This window comes from Canis lupus, chromosome 13 (genome assembly GCF_011100685.1).
Source record: "Canis lupus familiaris isolate Mischka breed German Shepherd chromosome 13, alternate assembly UU_Cfam_GSD_1.0, whole genome shotgun sequence".
Classification (NCBI taxonomy): Eukaryota; Metazoa; Chordata; class Mammalia; order Carnivora; family Canidae; genus Canis; species Canis lupus.
This window is the reverse complement of record NC_049234.1, coordinates 19,587,037-19,611,459: the sequence shown is the minus strand read 5'-3', so window position 1 is coordinate 19,611,459 and position 24,423 is coordinate 19,587,037. Positions and strand designations below refer to the sequence as shown.

The following is a 24,423-nucleotide window of genomic DNA, read 5'->3' as shown; positions in this document are numbered from 1 at the left end:
CCTGGGTCAAAAAAATGTAACCTTCCAAAGCTAATGCAGCCACTCAGGTAATGGAGGTGGAGTAATATGTTACAAGTAGGAGATCTGGCAGCAGAGGTAGGCCAGAGATGGCTGGGTTTGAATATTTCATCTCTACGTGGCCTTAGATCTATCTGGAATTGAACAAATTATTGACAAAGAAGGGCCCACACTAGTAACCCTCTGGTTAGATTATTGAGACAAAATGTCAGGGGGCCTGAGGAAAATGCAAAATGGGGGGAGGGGGTATGCAAGTGAATGAACACAAACCAGTAATTGAAATAGTGTCCTGTTGTAAGGTTCAAGTTTAAAATGAAGACATGGGGCAGGCATCATATACAGTATGTTCTGGTGTAATTTTTGTCATGAAGCCCAAGTGTCATGTAAGATGTAAGATGAAGGCTGCCCCTGTGTGTATGCGTATGTATATGTGTGTGGGGGGGTATTTTTGAGCATAAATGTTAAAGATCACATGAAGGACCTCGGGCTAACCAAAAGAAAAGGATAAAAAAAGCAAGTATTGATTTAAATCTAGTGAGTTGATATAAATCAACTCAATGACTCATCTTTCTGAAAGCAGCTTTTGATTCCTTCGTCCGGCACCTTTCAAGTGCTGAGAACTTGAGAAAACAAAAAACAAAAAACAAAAAACTATCCATTTGAAGACAAGGAAAGAATAAAAAATCTGGTCTGGGCAGTCAAATTAAATCTATATGGGCAAAAGGAAAGCTGTTGGACAGACGCCACAGAGGAAATTTGGTGTCTGTGACATCAATACAGGATCCTAGGGTGATCCGTAATGATCTCTTAAAGAGGTTAGTTGACTGTCATCTGTAAAGCTTGCCTATCTGCACCGAAACAAAGCTATAGCAGAGTTTTTGTGAGTCACCAACTTCTGGAAAAGGCAGATTCTCAATTGTACAAGTAACAGAGAACTGTAATACACTTACTCTGGATGAGCTGTTCGCACACCTGACGTGCCACTGCTCGCACCATGGCTTGAGACTGCAAGTCGCCCTGGATGGGAAAAAAAACCAAACAAACATCTTTCTTACTCTCAGCCATGAGCCTAGCCATGTGGCAAGACTTCCAGGATGCAGATCTGACTTAACCCACTGTTCCCACCTGGCCTCTTTGGCTCCCACAACAGATAGGATTGGTCACCATGATACAGAGAAGGAGTCAGCAATTTGATACTCATGGTGCAAAGATCCTGGAAACCTTTGTTAAATGAAAAATCAAGTAAGTATTTCTGGTCCCAGATTCTAAAAAAGTTCATAGTTTTGAAATAAAACCCATATATATTTAGTACTTTATTTTTAGCTCTTTAGAGCTTATAAAATATAACACTGTCAGCCAATGGCTTATTTGATATTGGCAACAACCCAAAGGAAAAATGTTAAACCCATTTTGTAGATGAACAGAGTTAAAGATGTTGCCCCAGGTTTCACAGAGGTAAGTGCATGAGCCCAAAGTCACTGCTGTTTCTACTACCAGTGACAGCACAATTTCTCAAAAGAGAGAGAAGGCTCCTAAAATAAACTGATTTAAGTTCAACAGCCAGTTCTTTGACTCTACGCCTGCCATTGGGTGCCAATATCAGCCCATCAGGGAAAACACAAGCCCCATTCTCTTACTTGGCATTGTAGAGCTTTTATTTTTTGGAAGCTTTTTTAGATCCATTATATGTCATCAAATCCACTTTGGAATTAGCGGAGTTTGATTCTCTCCATTTTATCCTTAAAGAAAGGGGCCCAAGGTCATCTAGCTGAATGGTAGCAGATATGCAACTAGAAACTAGGTCTCCTGACTCCTAGCCCATGGGGGCTAGTCCATCTGACAATGTGTTCACAGTCCAGTGAGTTGAGGAGAAGGAGGACACAGGGAATGGAATAAGAGCGATGAATAATCATGATAGTAAATGGTCATCCTTTGTCAGGCTAATGCAGTGATAGGTGTGCAGCCAGCTGTGCCTGGTAAACAGAGCCAGAAGATACTTACTCTTTCTCCACGCTCTCCCTTTGCCCCAGGGATACCCTGCAAAAAATTTAAATTGTCAAGTTACTTATTAACACTGTATTCAGCTGGGCATAATGAGAATGCATCTTTTCTAATTTTATTAAGATGTTTTTCTTAGCTCTAGAGATTCTGCAGCAAAAATAGATACATCATAGGAATAAACAGGGACGCCTGGGTGGCTTAGTGATAGAGAGTCTGCCTTCCGCTCAGGGCATGATCCCAGGGTCTGGAGATAGAGTCCCGCGTTGGGCTCCCTTCAAGGAGCCTGCTTGTCCCTCTGCCTATGTTTCTGCCTCTATGTCTCTCATGAATAAATAAATAAAATCTTTTTTTTAAAAAAGAAGAAACAAACAGTAACCTGAAACTCCAACAAACAGAAGTACTTCTTTTAAACATCTTACTCCCCCAGCCTTTTAATACGCACAGTATTTTTTTAACACAAAATTAAGATCATGCAGCAATACTGCCTTGTGATCTCGTGTCACCAAATAGGTCATTCACATCTTTCCATTCTACATATCGCTCCATGAACTGTACTCTACTGACGCTTCATAATTTATTTTACAAGCCTCTGCTGAACAGCTACATTGCTTCCATTTTTAAAAGCATATCTCTCAAAAGAAGTAATGATCTTCCATCCTCAGGGATCAGGTAAGACATGAGATTTGTGGAAGCCTGTAACTGGACTCTGTTTTTCATCTGCGTCACAGCACACAGCTCCTTCTCCCTGATTCTTCCTGGTAACAATAACTCGTATTAACGTGAATTCTAAGCTGAATTATTGTTTTGTTTTGTGGTCTAGCTACTCTTTGACCTGTAAGAATCTGTGTTATTATTATCGTAAAAAATTTTACTGAAAAAATAATGGAGTTTTCAAGCGTTTCTGTAATGAAATTACACTAATAAGCAAAACGTGTGTGTTCAGAGCATTTTATTTTTTTGCTTCAACTCTGAAGCAATGTAATAGATTCCCTGAACAATATTTTTACAGTCTCTACCAAAAGGATAGCGAATACCATTTACAGATGGAATTCACCCACATTGTCAGACTGTTCCCCATTGTTACAATAAACTCAACAGGTCCCAACCAAATTCCTTCTCCAGAATCTCTATTCAGTTAACAGTCACCCAAATTCAGAATTCTGGTTTCAGAAATTGGCTTTCTGGGAAAAACAGACACCCTGACTTGCAGTGTTTGCTGCCATTGGAGGCGTAAATCCATCTACCATGGTTGATTTCAAGCTATAAATGTGCTATCACTGAAGACAGAGTTGAGAAAAAAAGAGAAGCACATAACCCACTCTCCTGAGCAGGTGCAAGCAGCTTGAGCCCACCACTGGTTCTGTCTTTTCTGCTCCCTTCCCTTGCATCTTGTGTGTCTATTCAACACAGACACACACACACACACACACACACACACACACACACACACTTTTTTGCATTGCAATATCTCATAGCCATTCCTCCATTCCATGACCCAGGTGCTACTCTCACCATCTCAGACCAGGGCATTTGTAACTTCTTTCTAATGGACTGCCCTAACAAAGACCCTCCCCCACTAGTTTGTCCCCCACATAACCACAAGTCCTTCCTCAGATACCACCAGCATACAACTTAGAAAGCTCAGGGCCCACTGAGTGAAGGCAGCACTTCCTCTCTTCAGAGCCACTCAGTGATTCTCAGCCAGCCATGTGACAAAGCTGGATTTTCAATTCAAAGTCTTTTGTTATTTAGCTCCAACCTTCCTAACTTCTACTCCTCAAAATTACACATTTGAGTTCCCACAGATCTCATGTACTCAGGGTATGAAAACATTTGAAATGTGAGAAAACTGTTAAAAGTATTTATAACCATAAATCTTATAAATGAAGTATCAAAAGTAGGAATATTCTAATGCAGTACTTAGTTCAAATATCCAGTCAAATGTTCAATGGCTACAAGCCAACTCATGGATTTCTCTTCTCTCTGTGTGGATGGTAGTAAGATCTCTAAAACTGGAAACCATAATTTACATGACTTTATATTCCTAAAACCACTTAGCCCGTTTCCCACATAAAAGAGTTACTCAAACATTCAACTAAGTCCAAAATTAAATGGAAATATTCATTATAAATCTAGGACTGCTGGCTACTTCCTGATGTTGAATTTCCTTTTGTTCTGTTAATAAAGTGAGAAGAAAGATATTAGTCAACTTCAACTAGAAGAATAAATCCACCCTTTAGTGTACCATAAGATAATTTTTCAAGATTACAAATGAGATCAATAATCAACAGAGCACAAGAGAACTTTCTTGAAAAATACACATGCACGCATATACATAATAGTAGAATCTCAGTGCTGGGCATATACATGTTCACTCTAAATTCTGTCAATTTTGTTGGAAATTTTTCATTCTAATATTTTGGGGAAAAAGAGATGACATAATATCTGTAAGCCACTTAGACTCTCTGGGCTTCTTTGTCAGATCAAACCATTACATTAAATGGTCACTGGGGTTCCTTACAAGGCTAATGTGTTAGCATCTCATAATGTCAACATTATTTGGAACAATGTAGCACAAGGAACAGAATTTAGGAAAAAAATAGAGCTGAGGAGAATCTCCCCTTTTGCCAGGGGTAAATCTCAAACTCTACAAAGAAAGTATATCCTCGCGGTAACCACTCTGAGCACATCAGTCAATCTGTATCTAGCTCGCAAACTCCTGTCTCCCCAGTTCCTAGGATTGTACTTGGGCCAGGGCAGGTGTTCAAGGAGACATCAACCAAATGAATGAATGACTTAATTTTACTGCAAGTCTGGATGGCAGCCTCATTTCAACTGCCTGGATTGGAAAAAAAAAGAAAAAGGAAAAGAAAGAAAGGAAAGAAAGGAAAGAAAGGAAAGAAAGGAAAGAAAGGAAAGAAAGGAAAGGAAAGGAAAGGAAAGGAAAGGAAAGGAAAGGAAAGGAAAGGAAGAAGGAAAGGAAGGAAGAAGGACTCATAAGAGGACTTCAGGAAGGAAGGACCCTGCAGTCCTTTCATTCATTATCCTCCTGCCCCTCCCTGCCTCCCTCCCTCCCCCAAGCCCTCCCACTCATCCCTCCCGAAAGAAAGAAAGAAAAGAAAGAAAAGAAAGAAAGAAAAAAGAAAAAAGAAAATTTAAGACATTCTCAGGTATTGAGCTTCTAGAGCATCAGAAAAATAGTTGATTTTGGAGCTCCTGGGTGGCTCGGTCGATTAAGTGTCTGCCTTTGACTAAGGTCATGATCCCAGGGGCCCAGGATAGAGCCCCACATTGGGCTGCCTACTCAGAGAAGAGTCTGCTTCTCCCTTCCTTTCTCCCTCTGCCTCTTACCCTGCTTGTGCTCATGCTCTCTCTCTAAAATAAGTAATATCTTTTCAAAAAAGAATTGATTCTATTAAAAAGTATCCAATTTCCTTTACAAAACTGTTTGCAAAAGTAAGATTTACAAGGCACCTTTCCCTCACAATTCTTTTGAAATATAGATATACCAGTGTCGTCCTCCTCCTTTCTTAGGCTCCACAAGGGGCCAAGTCCCTAGAGATGCAGTAATGTCCCCTTGAAGTTCTAGCTGGAGAAAAGACCTATATATGTTACCATGAAATAAGTCTTTAATGGAACCAGCTTTTCAAGAATTAGATGTAAAACAAAGCCCAAAAATCGGCAAACGAAAATAAGTAAATAGTCCACATTTTTAATATATTCAGAAAACATCTGTAAATACCAGCAGTTTAACAACTTAAGCTGCTTTTACCATGTTCCAAGCATTGCTCTCAGTGTGTTAACCCATTTAACTCTATAACAGCCCTATATGATTGACTCCCTTATTTAATCCTTAGAAGACTCCTATCAGATAAGAGTAATCTTAGAATAATCTAAGATAATAATAAGGTAATAATATAATCTAATTTATTCTTTGTGACAATGCTAGATGTTATTTCCACCTACACATCAGAAAAGTCACGAAGAGGTTAACTAACTTGCCCGTGGTCACACAGCAAGAAAATGCAAAATCTACGATGAGAACACAATCTGCTGGGCTCCAGAGTCCACTCTTTCCCCAGCAAAGTGTGCTTTTAGCAAAGTGAATGAGAACACTATTCAATAATTCTGCCGATATCTTCAATTCCGTTTCCTAGTTAAACAATAATAAAAAGGCAATCACAAGTCCCTCCAACCTAACCCAGGCAACCCAGAACTTGGTGTTAACCTGACACATTTCTTGAAAAACATTTGACCTTAATAAAAGTATTTTTATTTCTGAACCAAGACACTATTTGACGTCTCCATTGCTAGCTATTGTTTATTAAATTGGCCTCCTTGAAACATTTAAAACTTAGAAAAAGAAATAAAAGGGTGAACCCAAGTGATAATGAAAAGTACAAAGCAGCAGCCCCTTCTGGTACATAGGGATGGGTATGTTCAATCTGGCCTGAAATTCCAAAACTCAGGCTCATGATGCTGGTTATTAACTAGCTACAGGGCACAGCAAGACAGTCTCAGTGAAAGATCCATTTAATAGAATATCTGTACGGCAAGAAGTTATTTTTTATTTCAATGTCTCTGACATCCTTCCTTTGATTTTTGCAAAGTAAAACAAAAACAAAATAAAAATTCCTGAGCAAAGGAAGGTCTATAGCTGCACCAAAGTATGCTTTGAGGGAAAAACATATATTCCCTATAGACGTAGGCAAGAAAAAGTGGCACATTTTCCTATAATTTCAGGAACCCTTGAAATGTAAAGAAAAGAAACTACAGTAACTACATTCATAGATTCATGGGATTTTAGTGCTGAGGAAGGAGGAATGATCTCAGTATGGTCCAAGTCGCCCATCTTAAAGATGCCTGTTAACACAAATCAAAACATCCTAGCTTGGCTCTACAGGTCTTCCATGGTCTAAGCAGCAATCTCTAAGAATAATCTTCTAGTACTCCTCTGCACATCAGCCTACCTAGAATGCAAACATAGTTTCATTCTTTCTTTTTTTTTTTTTAACAAAGGCCTATGAAGAACAAAGACCTAACAAAAACCCTATTAAGAATATGAAACTGAGTTGGAATCTAGGAATAAAAACATGTGAGTACATGGAGTCTGATGACATTTCTGCCCTTGAGGGATGGATCATTTCAGGGGAGGGCTGGATGTGGACCATTTAAATGCAGTGTCTCTGCCTGAGGAGGTGAGGGAGGCCTCACACAGGAAGTGCACAGTTTTAAAAAGAATCTAACCAGAAGCAGCCCGGGTGGAGAAAGGAGGAGAAAACAGCTCAGACAACTGGAAGAGTTTCCCAAAGACTAAACCAGTGTGAAACAGGATGGCATGTGTTGGCAGAATTCTACATAATTCTACATAATTCTCCAAATGAAAAGATGGTGAGAGGTCAGCTGGAAGGGAAAGGAAGGAACCATCAGGAAGGGCCTTGTCTACCTGGTTGAATATTTGGGACTCATCCTCTGGTTACAGGGATCCAGTGAGGCGACTCAAGCCAGAGAAGGACACACCAAAGATGTGCTAGAAGGCTCACTCAGCAGCTGAGGAATGACAAGACCAGGGCTGGAGCAGAGGCAAGGGGGGAGGTTAGAGCTTCCTGTGATAAACTCTGTGAGAAACGAAGAGAGTATGGAATAAAATTGTGGCAGCGGCCATGAAGTAAGAGAAAGAGTTGAAAAATACTAAAACGTATAAAAGATGGGATGGGGTGCCTTGTGTTCGCTTTATGTCTTACCACAGTCCCCATCAATGCCATCTTCCTGTCTTTGTGGGCGGCAATCACGTCCACCTTTCAGGATCCGAGTGAAATGCTGCCTCATTCAGGAGCTATTTTCCCCATTCCATCAGCTCAGGGCATACCTGTTTATCCTTCCCTGTCTCTCAATGGGGCTTTCATAGCAATTTTGTTGTCTTTCCCTCAAGGCACTTCTCACTTCCTGCCTTTTATTATACCTACTTATAAAGAAACATCATTCTCTCTAGATCTTCCATGGATGTTGGAAAAATATTTTGGTTATCTTTGGCACCCCATGTATCTTGCACACATTGTGGCTACCCAGTGAATATTTTAAATGAATGAATCAGGAAACTGGCGTTCTGAGAGCCTATATTAATTGCTTAAGCGATGTGGCTTGCACAGCTAGTTAAGGTCATGGCAGGGCCACATCTAGAACCCGGGCAGCTCTTTAAATGATGAAGTGGACCTAACCAGCTGTACTGATTTCAAGCTAAACTCATGGCCCCTCTGACGTGTGCCTCATCACCCTCTGCTCCACTGCGGCAGAGGCACCACATCTCAGCCTAGTCTCCAACTTCAGGGAGGAATTAGGACTGCAGCAGCAGCAGTGCATGTTCCACCCATCCTTGCAAGTCGGTGGCTATGGCAGAGTGCACGAAAGCACACGTTCCTGGCACCGACCTAGGAAACACGTTGCTATTTTCAGTGGAGCAGTCTGTCTTTCTTGGTCTCTTTCCCTCCTGCCTTCCTAGACAGACATCCATGGGAAATCAATCAAGGCCTTAACACCACGACAACGAGCCTGCTTTACTAGTCACGCCAGTCTGGCAGCCAGCAGGCATCTGGCTGCTTACACCCCAAAGCACAAGGAAAAGTCTGGGCTGGACAGTTTAGAGAACAACTGGCTTTTGAGAAGAAACCCAAAGCCTACTACTGTGGCAACCCCACCCAGTGCCTATACACTAAATGGCTTCTGTCTCTGATAAAAATGCCAGTGGCATGGGCCCCCGTGCTACCATCAAGGGCCCTTTTCCATTGATTTACAATAATTGAAGATAATATTAACGAGTGTTTTATTTGTGGGGGAAAAAGTTTATTGACATTTCTGTATGCCCCATATTGAGAGTCTATTCTGGAGCTACAACAGACCAGTGGATGAACAGGGTGGGGTTCTACTTAACCTAATATATTCTCCACCCCTTGTATGCCCCACTTTCTTCTCCTTAGGACCTCAGCCAGCTCTTCTTTCTCATTCCATTCCTCATGGAGCAGGATCAACCCAGCTTGGGTTAAGGGAAACTAGTTCTAGGAGGTGTTGGCAAGAGTGCAAGGAACGAAAGAGCAGCTGATGCACACATATGGTAGACAGTGGCCTCATCAAATTAAAGCAGCTTTTTGTTTTTTCTCATTTCACTTCAGGACACCTCAAAGCTTTTGGTGTCCTAAAAATCTCATGGCTTTCTGAGAAACAGATTGTGTATGCATGGCCTCAGACACTGCTTTAACCAGCATCCCTTGCTCTCTGAGCCCTGTTGAAATATTCTGGAACTCTCGTTGCCAGGAGCACATTTTGGGAAGTTGACTGAAGCCTCATAGCAGAGATAATGTTTTCAGATGTCTTTTCTGGCGAGAAATAGCCTAGAGCCAAAGGAATAGAAAAGTTTGCAATGAAAGAATGGCAAAGACAGGAGTGTGTGTGTGTGTGTGTGTGCATGTGCACATGTATGTTTGCTTGCATAGATTACATGTGTGAGCGTAGAATATGTTTCCATGTCTGTGATCATTCTTAGTAATATTATTGTGGGTTAAAAAAATTATGTGTGAAGATAAAGCAATCAAATTTTTTTTCTGTGACCCATTATCAGCTGGATTTAAAAAGAGGAGATATAAAAGTGCTTTTGAGCAATGACATTGTATTTGGAACAAGTCTATCACTATATGAAGTGGCTGCTGAGGAGACCATTCATTCCGGTGTGTAAATAGGGACATGCTTGCTAAAGTCTGGAGGCATTCTTTTCTGTTCATATTTTGGGAAAGGACTCTGTGGATGAAATTTTATTGAAATGAGTTTTGAGAATAAAAAGTAATATGGCTCTCTGGGTAGCGAGAGGGAGAGAGGGGTCTTTCCAATGTTTCTGTTATGTTTTGTTCACTGTGGTAGGCAGAAAAAGCAACCCACCTCAAAGTGTCCATGCCCGAATCCCCAGAACCTGTGAACATATTACCTTATGCAGCAAAAGGGATTTTGCAGATGTGACTTAGTCAAGCATCTCCAGGTTATCTAGGGACACTATCTAAGATTATCCAGTGGCCCAGATACAGTGATATAGGTCCGTAAAGCAAAGAACCTTTCTGGACCGTGTTTAGAGGGAAATGTGATTACGGAAGAATGGTCAGAGAGATGAAACGCTGCTGGCTTTGAAGATGGAAGTAGGCCACGAGCCAAGGAATGTGGGAAGTCTTTGGATGCTAGAAAAGACAACAAAATAGATTCTCCACTACAAGTTCCAGAAGGGAAATGCCAGCACCTTGATTTTAACCCAGTGACTTATGATCTGCAGAACCATAAGTTAATAAATTTGTGTAATCTTAAGCCACCAAAATTGCAGAATTGTGTTATGGCAGCCATAGAAATTTAACTCATTAACCTCTTCTACCCTCACCCTTCAAATTTCACTCATGTGCTAATTCTTCACCTGTTTGCAGTAGTACATACATTTACACATCTCCAATTACTTTAGTTTGTGGATACAGACTCAGTATATCACAGATAATGTCAGAATGCTAATACCTGCACCTAGGAGAAACAATTTGAAAGTTACAGGAGATAACAGATGTGGCTTTGGAGGCATTTAATGCAACCACCTCAACTTACAGATGAGGAAACCAACCCGGATGTGCTCATTTCTTTCCCTACCCCTCCCAATGCACAGTTAAACACCCTAAGAGATTAGAGGCACAAAATTAGTTTCATTCATCTGGTTTTACTTACATTTACTTGCTTATATTGTTTTTTTTTTTTTAATTTATTTACTTGACAGAGAGAGAGCACAAGCAGGGGGAGAAGTAGGGGCAAAGGGAGAAGCAGGCTACCCACTGAGCAGGGAACCGGATGTGGGGCCTGATCCCACTACCCTGAGACCACGACCTGAACTGAAGGCAGACACTTGACCAACTGAGCCATCCAGGTGCCCCTAAGTGTGTGTTTTGATGGGAAATCTTGTCTTTCTCATAGAACTTAGAAAAATCCACTCCCATTCTTACTAATTCTTGAATTTCTCAGCTTTTTTTTTTTTTTTTTTTTTTTTTTTTTACCCAGGAGACAGGACTAGTTAACACATAGCTGTTATACCCAAGCCCTGTAAAGATGACATTGAATTTACTTAGGCAAATACAGACTAGCAAACAATGGAAATATATATAAGCAGAAACATAGCTGATTATTCTCTATTGGGGCCATCTGTCTCTAGCCATGATATATGCACAGTCTGATCTTAATCTTTCCCCCAGGAGCTTCTCTGGTTTCCTTTATGGATGCCACAGAATCCAGTCCTGAATAAACATTTTTGTCCAACAGAGATGCTGGTAAATTGAAACACATAAACATGCCAAGGATGACTGGCTACTGCTGCATACTCACAGGTGGCCCCAGGGCACCTTGAGGTCCCATGCTTCCTGTGATCCCTGGGACTCCAGGGGCTCCAGGAATGCCCTAAATGGAGAGACAGGAAAATGGAACAAAGGTGAGGACTCACACATTCTTATTGAAGTCAGCCAGCTCTCAAGAAGGAGTAACACACACAGTGATAGCTTCCCTCCCCCTCAGCACCAAGACTAGGATCCACAGCTCATTCCTGTTCCCAACTTCCAAAAATGTAGGGGAGACATTTTTTAGGATTCACATATCAGTCAGGTGCAGTTCTTTCAAATGCAAGACTTAACTAGGTTCAACAAAAACAAAATCAATGCAGGGGATTGAATGGACAAAGTGGCTCTGATAGAATGATCAAGCCACATGGATATATTAGGGAGAGCTCAGCACCAAAGAGCGAGTTGTTACCCTACAGCAAAGATGGCTGCCAAAAAAAAAAAAGATGGCTGCCAAAGTGAAAGGTTGAGCAAACAAAAATTTCTCAAAAGAAATGAAATGCTTTAAAGCAGAGCACATCCTAGTAGTCTGTGGAAATACTTACAATTGGCCCTGGTGGTCCTGGAGGGCCAGAGGACCCGTCCTTTCCAGGAAAGCCCTGGAGAAAAGAAATACAATGTGTCAACTATGTAGTTGCTTGATATGGTTTTCAGAATCGATGTACCTAATTCCATTTAATATTTAGAGGGCAAGTCCTGTTGCTTGCTCTGGACTTCTAAGGATTCACTGCTTTTAAACCCTTCACGAGAATTGTTCTTGGCAAGACTTTTGTGTCTGTTGGCTCCTTGAAATTGTCCAGCACAAAAATTTTAGGTCTAAGACATGCTACTTAAAAACTAAACAGGAACTTGTTTCCAGAAAGTGGTTTTTATTAAAACAAGTATAACAAATGAAAAAGAAGATGAAGTCTCAGTAATTAATCAGAGAAAAAGATGAGTTAGTGTCTTTTATGACCTGGAGTCAGAGAGAGTTTGGGACAAAGACTACTATCAAAGAAATCTGCATTACAAATTACTACAAGATCTGAAACTGCAACTCTTCAGGAGCAGCCTGCAGAAGAATTGGGTGGGGGGGATTTCCTGTTGCAATGATAGTTTTGACTGCACGGCAAGCTTGCTCAGTATATGTCATCACGGACTTAGAAATGAGTAGATGTTGGCTTCCCATTCCATGTTGGAAGTGTTTAAGGCAGAAAGCAAATTCTGTTCTTCCTAAAAATATATTCCTAAATTTTTGAATGTGGGTACGTGTGTGGTAGTTTTATGTGAAGAATATAAGGGCTTGGATGAGTTACCCTTAAATGCTTATAGTTCTTAATTGTGGATGCTGGTCTTTCCAATGCAGTTAAAAATAAGAAAGAGGTTCTTCAATCTCAATTTTGTAATAAGTTAATTAAAATATTGATCAAAACATCATCTTCTACTACTTAGAGAAGTAAACTTTTTGTCTTGAGCTTTGTCTCTTTTTGGAATAATCCATTTCCATCTCAAACCAAATCAAAGCAAACTCTCTTTGCTCACTTGCTGTCTCTTCCAATTCCCCTTCTGAAATTAGTGCCAGTTTTCCAGTGAGCTGTTTTTTCCACCTGTCTTGTCCATGAAAATAATCTTCTTATAGCTCCCTGTCCACATTCAGATTATCTCTCCCTACCTCAAGGTATCAAATGAAAGGGTAAAGATGAGGCTAGAAGAAAGGAAATGGTTTGTGAACAGGGAGGAAAGGAACCAAAAGGGAGTGTGAAGAGGTGTGGGACAAGTGTGTAGGAAAAGCGATGGGCAGCAAGGTCTTCATGCTCTTAATACTGGCAAGTCTGAAAACCAGATAAGGCTGACAATTCTAGATCTCACCAACTTCATGATTTTCATTTTCTGCCCTGGGCACAGCGTGAGGCAAAATTCCCAGCCTCCTGTTCCAGCAATCATCTTGGAGCCACAGGGCTGAATTCTGGCCAATGGAAAGGGGCCAGTTCCAGTTCTGGCTTATGAAAATTTCCTGTGGGTAATCCTCCACTTTCTTTTCCCCTTTTGTAGCAACTTCAGAGCCCATGAGTTGAAGATGGAAGTCTTCCAAAACAGAGAGCCTGTAAGTTCCCAAATGACCATAGGAGCAGAGACTAGACCTCCCCACTCCTCTGTCTATGCTGTTGACAGCACTGGGTTGTGAATCAAAGATAGACTTTATTTTATTTTACTGCATGAAACCACTGAGACTTTAGGGTTGTTACAGCAGTTGTACTATACTAATATACAAGCTAGTTGTTGTGTGTGTGTGTGTGTGTGTGTGTTTTACTACCACTTCTCTTTTTCCATTTCAGATACTCAGTCAAAAATATTAAGTCAGGGGGCACTGGCTGGTTCTGTCAGTACAGCATGTGATTCTTGATCTTGGGGTCATGAGTTCAAGCCCCACATTGGGCTTAGAGCTTACTTAAAAAAAATTAAGTCAGAAGGCTGCAGTAATAGACCTTGATACAGATTGAGTTACATGCACACACACATCTTTTTTTGGATTTGCTAAGCAAAAGGCAAAAATTAATGCTGACATAGACTGAAAGAAATTATTTCGCACGTTGTTTAAATACAGCATGTCGGAAGAGGGCATAAAAAGTTAGAATATGTGAGACATGAACAGGACCTGAGAACTCCTCCAGTTCAATCCCTTCCCCTTATAAGTGAGAAAACTTGGAGCCAAGAGAGGTAAGGGGACCTTACAATTAAAAAAAAAAAAAAAGGAATTAAAAAAAATGTTTAAAGGAATTCAGCAATTTATCCTTTCCTCAATAAAATTCACATACGAGAAAATGGACTCTGGGCACATATTCAATCATTTACAGAGGTGTTTTAAAAAGGACAATTTTTTTTTCTTCCTGCCTTAAAACTCTTCCAGCAGTGGATGGGAAGCACACTCGCACCCATGTGTAGCCCACACAGGACACACAGCCAGCACGATGCCCAGCAATCAGCACTGCAGCGCTGCTGACCAGGCCTTCCCCCAAACCCAGGGGCAATTTGATTCACAGAGGGAGGCAAGCCAGGGCCTGTTCTCTTAAAAGAAAACTGTAGAAGGAAGATCTGCAGGAAATAACACATTCACACTCCCTCCCAATCATGTGGAAGGAGATGGAAAAGCAGAGATCTGTCTGTGCTCCTTCACGGAGCACTAAAGGATGTTCTTGTGAACTCTTCTGAGGTCGCCTGATTTCTAGACTCCACATGTGACTCAGCTGGAAGGGAAGACGGTGACATGTTCTTATATAACAGGAACTAAGTTTGGCGGAGGGGTTAGCTTTAGTGTGATCAAGAGGATACTAGACTCTATGTGTGTTCACTTTGTGTTCTTGAACCTACCAGAAGCTGAGAGGGCAGAAATGATTATTTATTCTTTGTTCCACTCCTAATATTTTCCTAGCACATTGCTGGCTCAAAATAGGTACTAACAGAATGTTTAATGTGAATAAAGTTGAGGCTCCTGGAAGAAGTGCTCTGATGATCATGTTGACTGAATAAGTATTAATCTCAGGTACAATCAGTCTGGAAGCATACAGGGCAGAGAGGAAATGCCAGTGTCACCCGTCCTTGCTCCTGAGCCCTCCACAAGCACAGAGGAAAGGCATCAGGAATTGTGTACCCTCAGAAGTTGAAATTTCATTTCTGTGAATATCGTAGGAGTAGCTTCCTAGAAGCAGACCTGGATGTTTTATTTGACTATAAATCAAATCCCTTTGATTTATAGTGAGACAGTTCTTGGGAGAAACCAGCCAGGTAGGAAGGAGCCAGGAGAGGGCAGGGGGAGAGGCATGAGAATTGGCTTTTGCTAAAGTCTGGCCAGTCAGCTTATTCCATGGGGAGAGCTAGAGTGTGAGTTACACCCCAGAGTTGACCCATGGTGAGGTTTTATCCACCCATATCAGTTACTCATTGACTGGGGCCAAGGTGACATTTCCAAGGGCAATCCTCCGTGGAAGGACCAATTCTGAACCATTAGCAATCAGCATCCATAGTAGTTGTAGGATATAATCCACCTCCAGGAAAAGGGGATTCTGTTTGGGACCCCAGCGGTGTCCGCTCCCATGCATCTTACTCTACCCCCTTCTTCCATGGATTGTCATGAACAATTGAACATTTTTAGATACCAGAGTTCAAGAGTAAAGGCATTCTTTTTTTTTTTTTTTTTGAGTAAAGCCATTCTTAAGGTTACTGCGAGTTACCCGTTTCCTTGATTGCAAATTAAAATGTACTTGTTCCACTAAAAGGATGTTACTCCTAATACCATTTTAGAAACATCGTTAAACCCACTTTCCCCAAAGTTTCTTCCTAACCCTAGAATATAAACTTCACAGTTTTCATCATGTGCATAGTTCTACATTTTAACTTTTTAATCACAAGAATAAATTTACCTTTGAAAGGTGTACTTGTAAGCCTCGCGTTTGTCACATTAGGAAAGTATTCGCAAAGCTACTGTGTGTTGTGCATTCTGGTAGGTGTTGTGCATTGGGATAGCTGATGATGAATGAGATGGGCTTTCCAAGGAGTTTACAGTTTTGAGCAAAGCCAACAATCTAAAGAAAACGACAGCATGCTATGATGATGGATAATAGAGTTCCCTGGGAACATGTGGGAAGAACAGCTCATCCTGGCATGGGAAGGGAGGGAGGACTTCACTGGAAAGATGTTTGTTTGTTTGTTTATTTTTGAAAGATATTTAAATCAAAGGACTCAGGTTGGCTAGGGCACCACATTAGTCTCCCTGTTCATGGGCCACTGTGGCTCCATGTTACAGTCCATCCTTGTGAGCTAGGCAACGCTTAGTCAGGGCTCAGGTCACACTTCTCACCTCTTCATCTCACAGTGAGGGGCAAGGGCAGCAGTTTTTTTTTTTTATATATAAAAGCAATAAACTTGGTGAAACAAAAAGCTCCGTAAAATGTCTCCATGTTAAAAGGCAAAATAAATGGCAAATTCTAGCTTTGTGATTCAGCTTAATTTTAATCAAAGCTCATTGAATGAATGGTCTTCAACCCTTATCAGCTAAAAATGTGTTTGCATTCCACAGAATATTCTAGACCTATAAATTTTCCATTTCATATTAGCTAGCCAATCTGAGAAGATGTGTCTGTGGATTAAGCACCCTCATAAAAAGCAGAAACTCCAAGTAAGCAATGAAGAATGAAGAGCAGGGGATAGAAGAGTAAGTGATAAGCATAACGTAGAAATTCACTTAAGCTGACAAATATATTTTTGTCATGTGCATTTCAAGTGCATGAAATCAGCCATCCACAAACAGGCATGTTTTATAAAATGAATAGCTCTAGACATTTTTCTTTTTCTGAGATTCCTACCTCAAGGTATTAACATGCACTCACAACCCACATTAAAAATGGGTTTCGCTCTAAAAACTTGAAAGGACTTTTATAATTTTTTTTTTAAATAGTTGACTATGAGCAAGTTATTAAGTTATGGTTGGCTATAATTTATCAGCAAAGGGAAATAAACCCTAACATTTGCTTTCAAAATCACTGATATTTGAATGAATACTAAATTTACCTACGGCTGAAATTTGCAAAGTGTACATTTAATTAACCATTCATTAATGTCCATTTTGCAGTTTTCCTTTCTGAAATATATATATGAAGGTGGCAGGAATTTCCTGTAAGGTCTTAAAAAGTTTGTAGTTTCTAAGTTCTGTGTCTATAGCATTTAAAGGCTGAAACTGATGTGCCCACAAAGAATGTTGTAATTAAAATTAAAGTGAGAAGCTAGAATATTTATGTTTATGTAGCTATCACATAGCACTCAGAACTAGTGACTCAATCATGATACATACCACCCATGCCTTTTCTGAAGCCTGGAATGGTGAGTCACAGATATTAACCCTAAGATTCTGGAACATGCCAATTGTTACGGTCTCTGACTTACGCTACACTCTCAGGTATGGTGGGATCTTAAGCAGCTGCATCCAAGGAGTTTGTTTAGAGGAACCAAATCCAAGCAGTGAGGGCTAGAGAAACACTTGAAGAAACTCCTGTTATGTGATTTCAACCCTGTGGCATGGCTCTGGATGGCTGTGAGCACCAGGAGACATACCAGCATGGCAGTCAGCCATAAGAAATAAGGCTGCTACCTGCTGTGAAGGATTAAGACCAACCACCAGATTAAGAGGCCAAGCACCAAAAAGCCACAGACTCTATAAATACTGGCCCAGGCTAGATACTCAAGATCGGTCCTTATGTGGTACCATGTTGGGCTACCCTGGGGAATTTTCAGACACATACCTACACACGCACACACGCACACAGTATCTGTGTGTGCATACATATTATAAATAAACATGTGCACATATTTACATATATGTACTGTGCACTTGATATGTTCATATATGTACGTATATATTACATGTATAATTTAAATGTACATATAGAGAAAAATACAAACATATTTTTAGTAACCTAAAGTGATGACTTGCGTGAATTGAAACAGCAGCAAAATTCTATTCAAGGAATACTTAGACATACAATAGGCCTAACCCACTATACTATAGTGATTCTAAAACCTAGCTGATTATCAGAATCACTAAGCCTTTTAAAACAATACATTGCAAAGTCACACCCAAGACCCTGTGTATCTGAATCTCTGAGGTAGAAACGCAGAAATCAGTGTAGTTAAAAACAAAGCAAAACTTGAAACAACAACCTGATCTCCTAAGTAGTAGAGCTGCTGGTTTACAAATATAAAATCTCTGGCCTGATCCTGAAGGACAGCACTGGAACCAGAGTGCAAGGCAGACATTATTTGCACCCTATGCTTCAACAGAACTATCTGTAAGCCAGTCATAACATGTAACAAATTCCCTAAATAAGTGTTCTCAAAGGTACCCAGATGTGCCACCATCCAAATAAATGTGAAAAGTAATCGACACTATGTGTGGACTATCAACTTCATCAAGAAAGTAACCCAAACTGGGTTCTTACAGCCCAAAAATTCTAGGCAAGATCTCTTCCATCCATTTAATCTCTTCCATTCCATTAAATATCTTGAATGGAAGACTTTCCTACATGAACAAAATCCCCCAGTGACCTTTATTAAACAGAATTTTGTGGAAAGAAAGAGCACAGTGTTGGAGCCAGAGAGATGGATTATAATCCTGGCTTCCAACACTTCCTAGTTGTACGGCACTGTTCAAGTACTTCTATGTTTTAAGCTCCAGATTCTTCATCTGTAAAATGGAGTAACAGTGCTTAGCATTTGTGGCTATTCTGAAGATTGTAGAACCTAACATCATAAAGCACCTGCACCTAGTCAATAATTAGTAATAGTGATTCCTGATATTTTTATTCAGATAAGCTGCCAAGTTCCAATTGCATGTACTATCATCATTGTGGTTGCTTTATAAAAAGCCATCTAGACCCACAAAAAAGAAAATCTAATCATCCTCTCCACTAGCTTTGCCATGGCTTTTTACATTACCTCTTCTGAATGAGGAAGATACTCAAGAGGGTTAATATCTTGAAATCTTCGTATTTAATAAAATATTCCTTAGATGGATCTCTTATCACCACTTAACATTTATGACAGGAATAAATCCAGATCATTGATTCAAGTTCCATTTCTCAAGTATATTTCAAAGTCAATTCGGTTTGATGAAATGGGACATTCATCACAAAAACGGCCTTGTATAGATTGAACCCACATCAAAAGGAGGAATGCTCCAAGTGTCCTTTCAACGTGGAATCCAAGGAAGTTAAACAACAGTAACAAACCGTTTGCATTTCCTTTAGACTCTTTTTTTAATAGTTCTTTAAAATCTTCTAAGGCATCTTACTGTGCCAAGCACAGGCATGCTAAAACATTATACTGTCCTGATTTATTAGGTTTACATTGAAAATAGTGAATACTAAGATTAGCTAAAATTAAATTTTTATATAAAAAATTCTTTATGTGAATTAATTCCCACAGAAACCTTACAGAGTCAAATATTTTTTCCACTTCCCAGATGAGTAAAGTGAGGCTTGGAAATAGTAACTGGCCCAATGTCATTATGGTAAGAGTTCAAACTCAGGTCTGGCTAACAGCCCAAATCTATCATATTCACCACTGGCCCATCCCACTAATCATAACCTTGCAAGTTCAGCACAATTCATATGCGCAAGATTTTTTTTTTTTTACTATTTCATCTTTTACAGCTGAGAAAAAAAGGCTGTGGTTATGGCACGGAAATGCAGGGAACCTGGGGCAAAGGAAACATTCCAAATTCAGTTCATCTGGAATTTAAAAAAGAAACCCTCTGTATAATGGAGGAATTACTACCTTCCAGGTGCTATCTGTCTATCTATCTATCTATCTCTCCATATATCTCCTTGTCATTTTTATTTCTTGTCTCTCTGCCTTTTTTATATAACCATATTAAGAACTGGAAAATAAAAATAATTTTTACAGTCTCTATTTGGAGCGTTTAACAGTAAACTTGTGGTCTTGGACGTAAGTAAACCTCAGAACTGGGAAAGAGGTAGTGTTTTCTATGCGTTCTTCCTTTTTTGGTTTTTCTTCTCACTTGTATTTATCACCCATGTCTTGCCTGGTCTTCCTAGTTTCACTAAGGACCACCTGATGTCTAGGGTGGGGGTTGAGAGACCCACCCTACATTAGAGGAGCTCAAAGGCCCCAAGAAGTCCCTGGCATCACAGACAGCAAGGAAAGAAGACAGGGGAACAAGAGGGAGGTGGTGAGATATAGAGTGAAAAAGAAAGATGAGCCCCAAATGCTGATGGCCAGAATGGCTCAGAATGAAGCTTACTACACTCTACTGTTGAGTTTCAACTTCACTGTTGCTTTCGATTTCTATTTACCTTCTTAATTTTTATTTTTTGAACATACAATTTCTTCTCAGCTTTACTGAGATACAACTGACATATAATGGTCTATAGGTACAAACGTGCTGATTCGATACATTTATATACTGCAAAATGACACCACCGTAACTTCGGCTACCACCTCCATCCCATCACATAATGACCATTTCTTCTTTGTGGTATGAACTTTTGAGACCTACTCTTTTAGCCATTGGTGCCTTTTAAAATGTGGTCCTGCACTGTGCTCTATCGCTTGCCAGGAGGCAGGCCGAGATTTATTCAGTGAAAAAGTCCAACTTTTGCTGGACTTGCTTATGGCCCCAGGCCCAGGGTTGAATATGAGTTGCCTTTAAGAGTCAAAGATTCCCCATGGGAATAGCCAGGATAAGCTAGAAACATTAGAAAACATGTTCCCTGTTTAAAGAGATGTTTAATTTTCTTTTTATTTTTGCTTAAGCTCTCCCTCCTTCCAGGCCAAATTAAGGGGTAACTGTGACACCAGCTCCAGGACAGAGATGCTAACCTCTCCCTAAGCTGATAGGCAAAGTGATGGTACTGCCTCTGGGCTGTAGGTTCTCACCTGTCAACAAGAGAAGACAAAGATTAAAAAGAAAGATGGATGAGCAGTAAGGAGTAACCTACTTTCTCACTTCCTGAGAGACTCCAAGGACTGAGAAGCACTGGCTGGACACTGTCACACAGATTTATCCCAACTGCTCCCTTCTCTGTCTAGAGTGGCCTTTCCTCCCTCAGGATCAGGGGCAATGAAGGTGTAGTAATAGGAAGTGATTTCAGGGGGTAGTGAGAAGAAAAGACAAAATAGCTGCTTTCCTAATTTTCTTTCTTTCTTCCTTTCTTTCTTCTTTCTTTCTTTCTTTCTTTCTTTCTTTCTTTCTTTCTTTCTTTCTTTCTTTCGTTTATTTATTTATTATTTTTAATTGGAATTCAATTTGCCAACGTATAGCATAACACCCAGTGCTCATTCCATCAAGTGCCCCCCCCCTCAGTGCCCATCACCCTAATTTTCTAGACAGTCAAGGCTAACTGAGCAATTTTCTAGAAGTGGTTTTTCAGGAATTTCAGTGGGAAGTCTCATCATCCAGTGTTTGCTCTCAGTCTGTTCTATGCCATGGTTGTTACTGATATTTATTTTATTTTTTCTTTTTAAAAAGATTTTATTGATTTATTTAACAGGGAGAGAGCATAAGCGGGTGGAGTGGCAAACAGAGGAAGAGGGAGAAGCAGGCTCCCCACTGAGCAGGGAGCCTGGAGAGGGGCTCAATCCAAAGACCCTGGGATCATGACCTGAGCCGAAGACAGATACTGCACTGACTGAGGCACCCAGACACTCTTATTTTTTTTATGACTGAAGCTCTGCCTTTTAAGATGGCCAAAGGCAGAGGATGACTAATCATGGAGCTCTGTCCCTAGTGCTCTCCCCACCGTCAAACCACAGAGACCCGCTAACCCAGAAAGACCAGGCCGTCCGCAAAGATGCTCCATGTCTTGGATCTGCTATTACCACCATAAACATTGGCTCTGGACCTCCTACTCTACAATCCTGCTAACTATAGAATTGTTTTAGACCTTTTACTTTCCTTAAGCCCCCACATATTGACTGAACAGATTGGAGCCATCTAAATAATTCTGTTTTCATCTACTTTTCCTTCCTTCTCTGTTGCCTCTGAGGAAGACCTGTTTGCTTTCCTGGCCTAGGTTAAAAGTCATGTTCCTGACACTACCACATTCTTCCAAGTCCTCCAGGTAGATGGTCTAAGTAGCTGCCTCCTTTAGCTATTGAAAATCTCCCCTCTTCTAGATCCTTCTCCTCTGGAGGCAGTAATGGACAACTCTCTAGGCTGAGCACAGCATATGGCATATAGTATGTGCTCAATTAAGATATGTGCTCAGTTAATATCCTATTCAATAAGATATATATATAGTCCCTCCCTCAAGCAGGGTAGCCATGTTACACAGTTCCAGGGGGCACCATTATATTTTATTCTGTGTGAATGGCACCCCCTAAAGTTCTACACTGGATCTGCACTGTCCTTTTCTAAAACAATGGTCACAGAATTTATATACATTGCATGTATACACAGAATTTACATTTTTAAACATGACCCTACAAAGAATGAGTATCTTCTGAAAGCCAGTTTTGAAAAGCAAATCCTTTTCCATCCAAGATTTTTTCAAAATAGGAAGTGAATACATTCTGAAAGTTTTTGGCCTCCTAATTGAGGAAAAGAGGAAAATAAAACCCACGTTCAGATATCTTATCACTTTATTACAGCTCTAAGACTGGTCATTCTCTAAAAGAAAACGTGTTTGAAGGAATAGCACAATAGATGCTATTGTCTGTTCTGTTCCTTCTCCAGGGAGCTTCTCTAACACCCCCAAAATAATTATAAATAATTATAAATAATTATAAATAATTATAAAAGGTCTGTGTTGGTATATTGGTTTTAAAAGGGAAAAAAAGAATTCTTAAAAGAAAGTATTCTAAAGCCAAATGATCCGAACACCAATCCAATATGTTTCATTTGGAAGTTTTTTGCCAAGATTTGTCTCCATGCATATATAAATCAAGTAAATTCACTGAACCAAATCTTTAGAATTGCCATTTTCAGAGCTTCAGGAATCATGAAAGAATCTAGGTGTGTAACCAAACAGGATCTTAGCTTAAGCCCTTTGCCAAAACATATAAATACTTCTAGACACTCCTACATATACAAGAAACCTACATAAATCTAACTTTTAGAGAATGCCTCCTTTAGATACAGTAATATGGACATGATTTACAGACAGTAGTTCCATTTAATGGGCAAAGACTAAACGGAGATTATAAGCAAACTAAAGTTTGGTGTAAAAAAAAAAGAACATGGAAGGAATTTAAGGCCACACACCTACATTTCTATAGAAAAACCAATCTCCTTATTCTTGAGCCATATAGCTATTCTGAGCTAAAGGCAAGTCTTGTTTGAGGGGAGAAGTGAGTTTTTCAGCCAATCATTTACTAACCCAGTGGGTAAGTTGTACCAAAAATAACCAGTGCATGCCAAATGTGCTGTCTTTCATTGGATTGGATCTAACTGGTTGCCACTCCACATAATTCAGTCTTGAGGGAAGCAGTGGAGCCACATATATCCTAAGTCAGTGACAGATACAAAAAAAAAAAAAAAGATTTCCTTGAATTTGTGTTTTTACTTCTCTCCATCTTCATTTCTTGATCATCTTTCCAAATCTAAGTGTGTGCATGTGTGTGTACACACACAGGTGTACACACTGCACTCAACTCTCCAGCCACACTGAACTCTGTGCAATATTGGGAATGCCCCACCTTCTCCTCATCTCCACGCTTTTTAAAATTCTGTTCTGTGCTTGTACCCACTTTCCAACCCTCATTCACCTAGCTACTTTTTGTCTCTCATTTGAGAGTTGGCCTTGATGGTGCCTCACTCAGGACGCTCTCCCCAACATTCCAAGACTGGCTTAGTTAACTATTCTTTGTAAATACCTCATAGGGCTATGCAAATATCCCCATTGTAGCATGCATTACAGATTCTTCCTTGGTTATATTTTCTCCCACTAAGCTATCAACTTTTTGAGGATAAGAACTTTAAATCTGGCTTAGTGAAAACCTGTTGACTAAACCAACAACGGATGTTAACTTATTCCTCTCCTGACCATCTTTATAATTTTTTCAATGCTGTTCATTTGAACATGTTAAAAGACTAGGTAATTGACATGTATCAAATACAGGTTTGTGCCTAGAAAAGTGAAAAGACCGGGAAATTTGCTAAACCAACGCATACAATTCAGTGCAAATGGTAGCCAGGGTATGGGAACATTCAGAAAGAAGTGTTGCTAATTTTGGAAGATTTGATGAAAGTTCTCAGGTTTTGATGAATCTAACAGACATAGAAGATGTCAGTGAAGAGAAATAGACACAGGATTGGTAGAATGTAGATAAACAGGAAGAATAATTAGGGGAAAAAAAAAACCACCTAGTTTGACTTGCTTGCATAGAAAAGTACCAGAAACAAATAATGTCTTGGTAAGGAACCTACTGTGTTAACAACCCTGTGCAGGTCCTTACCCTCTGGCCTGGAGAGCCATCGCGTCCTGGTGAACCAATGCCTCCTGGGATACCCTAGGTAGAG

General features: G+C 40.1%; 1 protein-coding gene across 4 annotated transcripts in view; it reads right to left on the bottom strand.

The window, feature by feature from the left end:
- COL14A1 (collagen type XIV alpha 1 chain) overlaps positions 1-24,423 on the bottom strand; it is a 218,122-nt gene that overhangs the window by 26,882 nt on the left and 166,817 nt on the right. For all 4 annotated transcript variants that reach the window (XM_038555416.1, XM_038555415.1, XM_038555414.1 and 1 more), the window contains exons 40-44: positions 24,360-24,413; positions 11,960-12,013; positions 11,407-11,478; positions 2,020-2,055; positions 969-1,035 (exon numbers count right to left, since the gene is read on the bottom strand). In XM_038555416.1, coding sequence (XP_038411344.1) covers positions 969-1,035; positions 2,020-2,055; positions 11,407-11,478; positions 11,960-12,013; positions 24,360-24,413 — 283 coding nt within the window. The remainder of the gene's footprint in view (positions 1-968; positions 1,036-2,019; positions 2,056-11,406; positions 11,479-11,959; positions 12,014-24,359; positions 24,414-24,423) is intronic.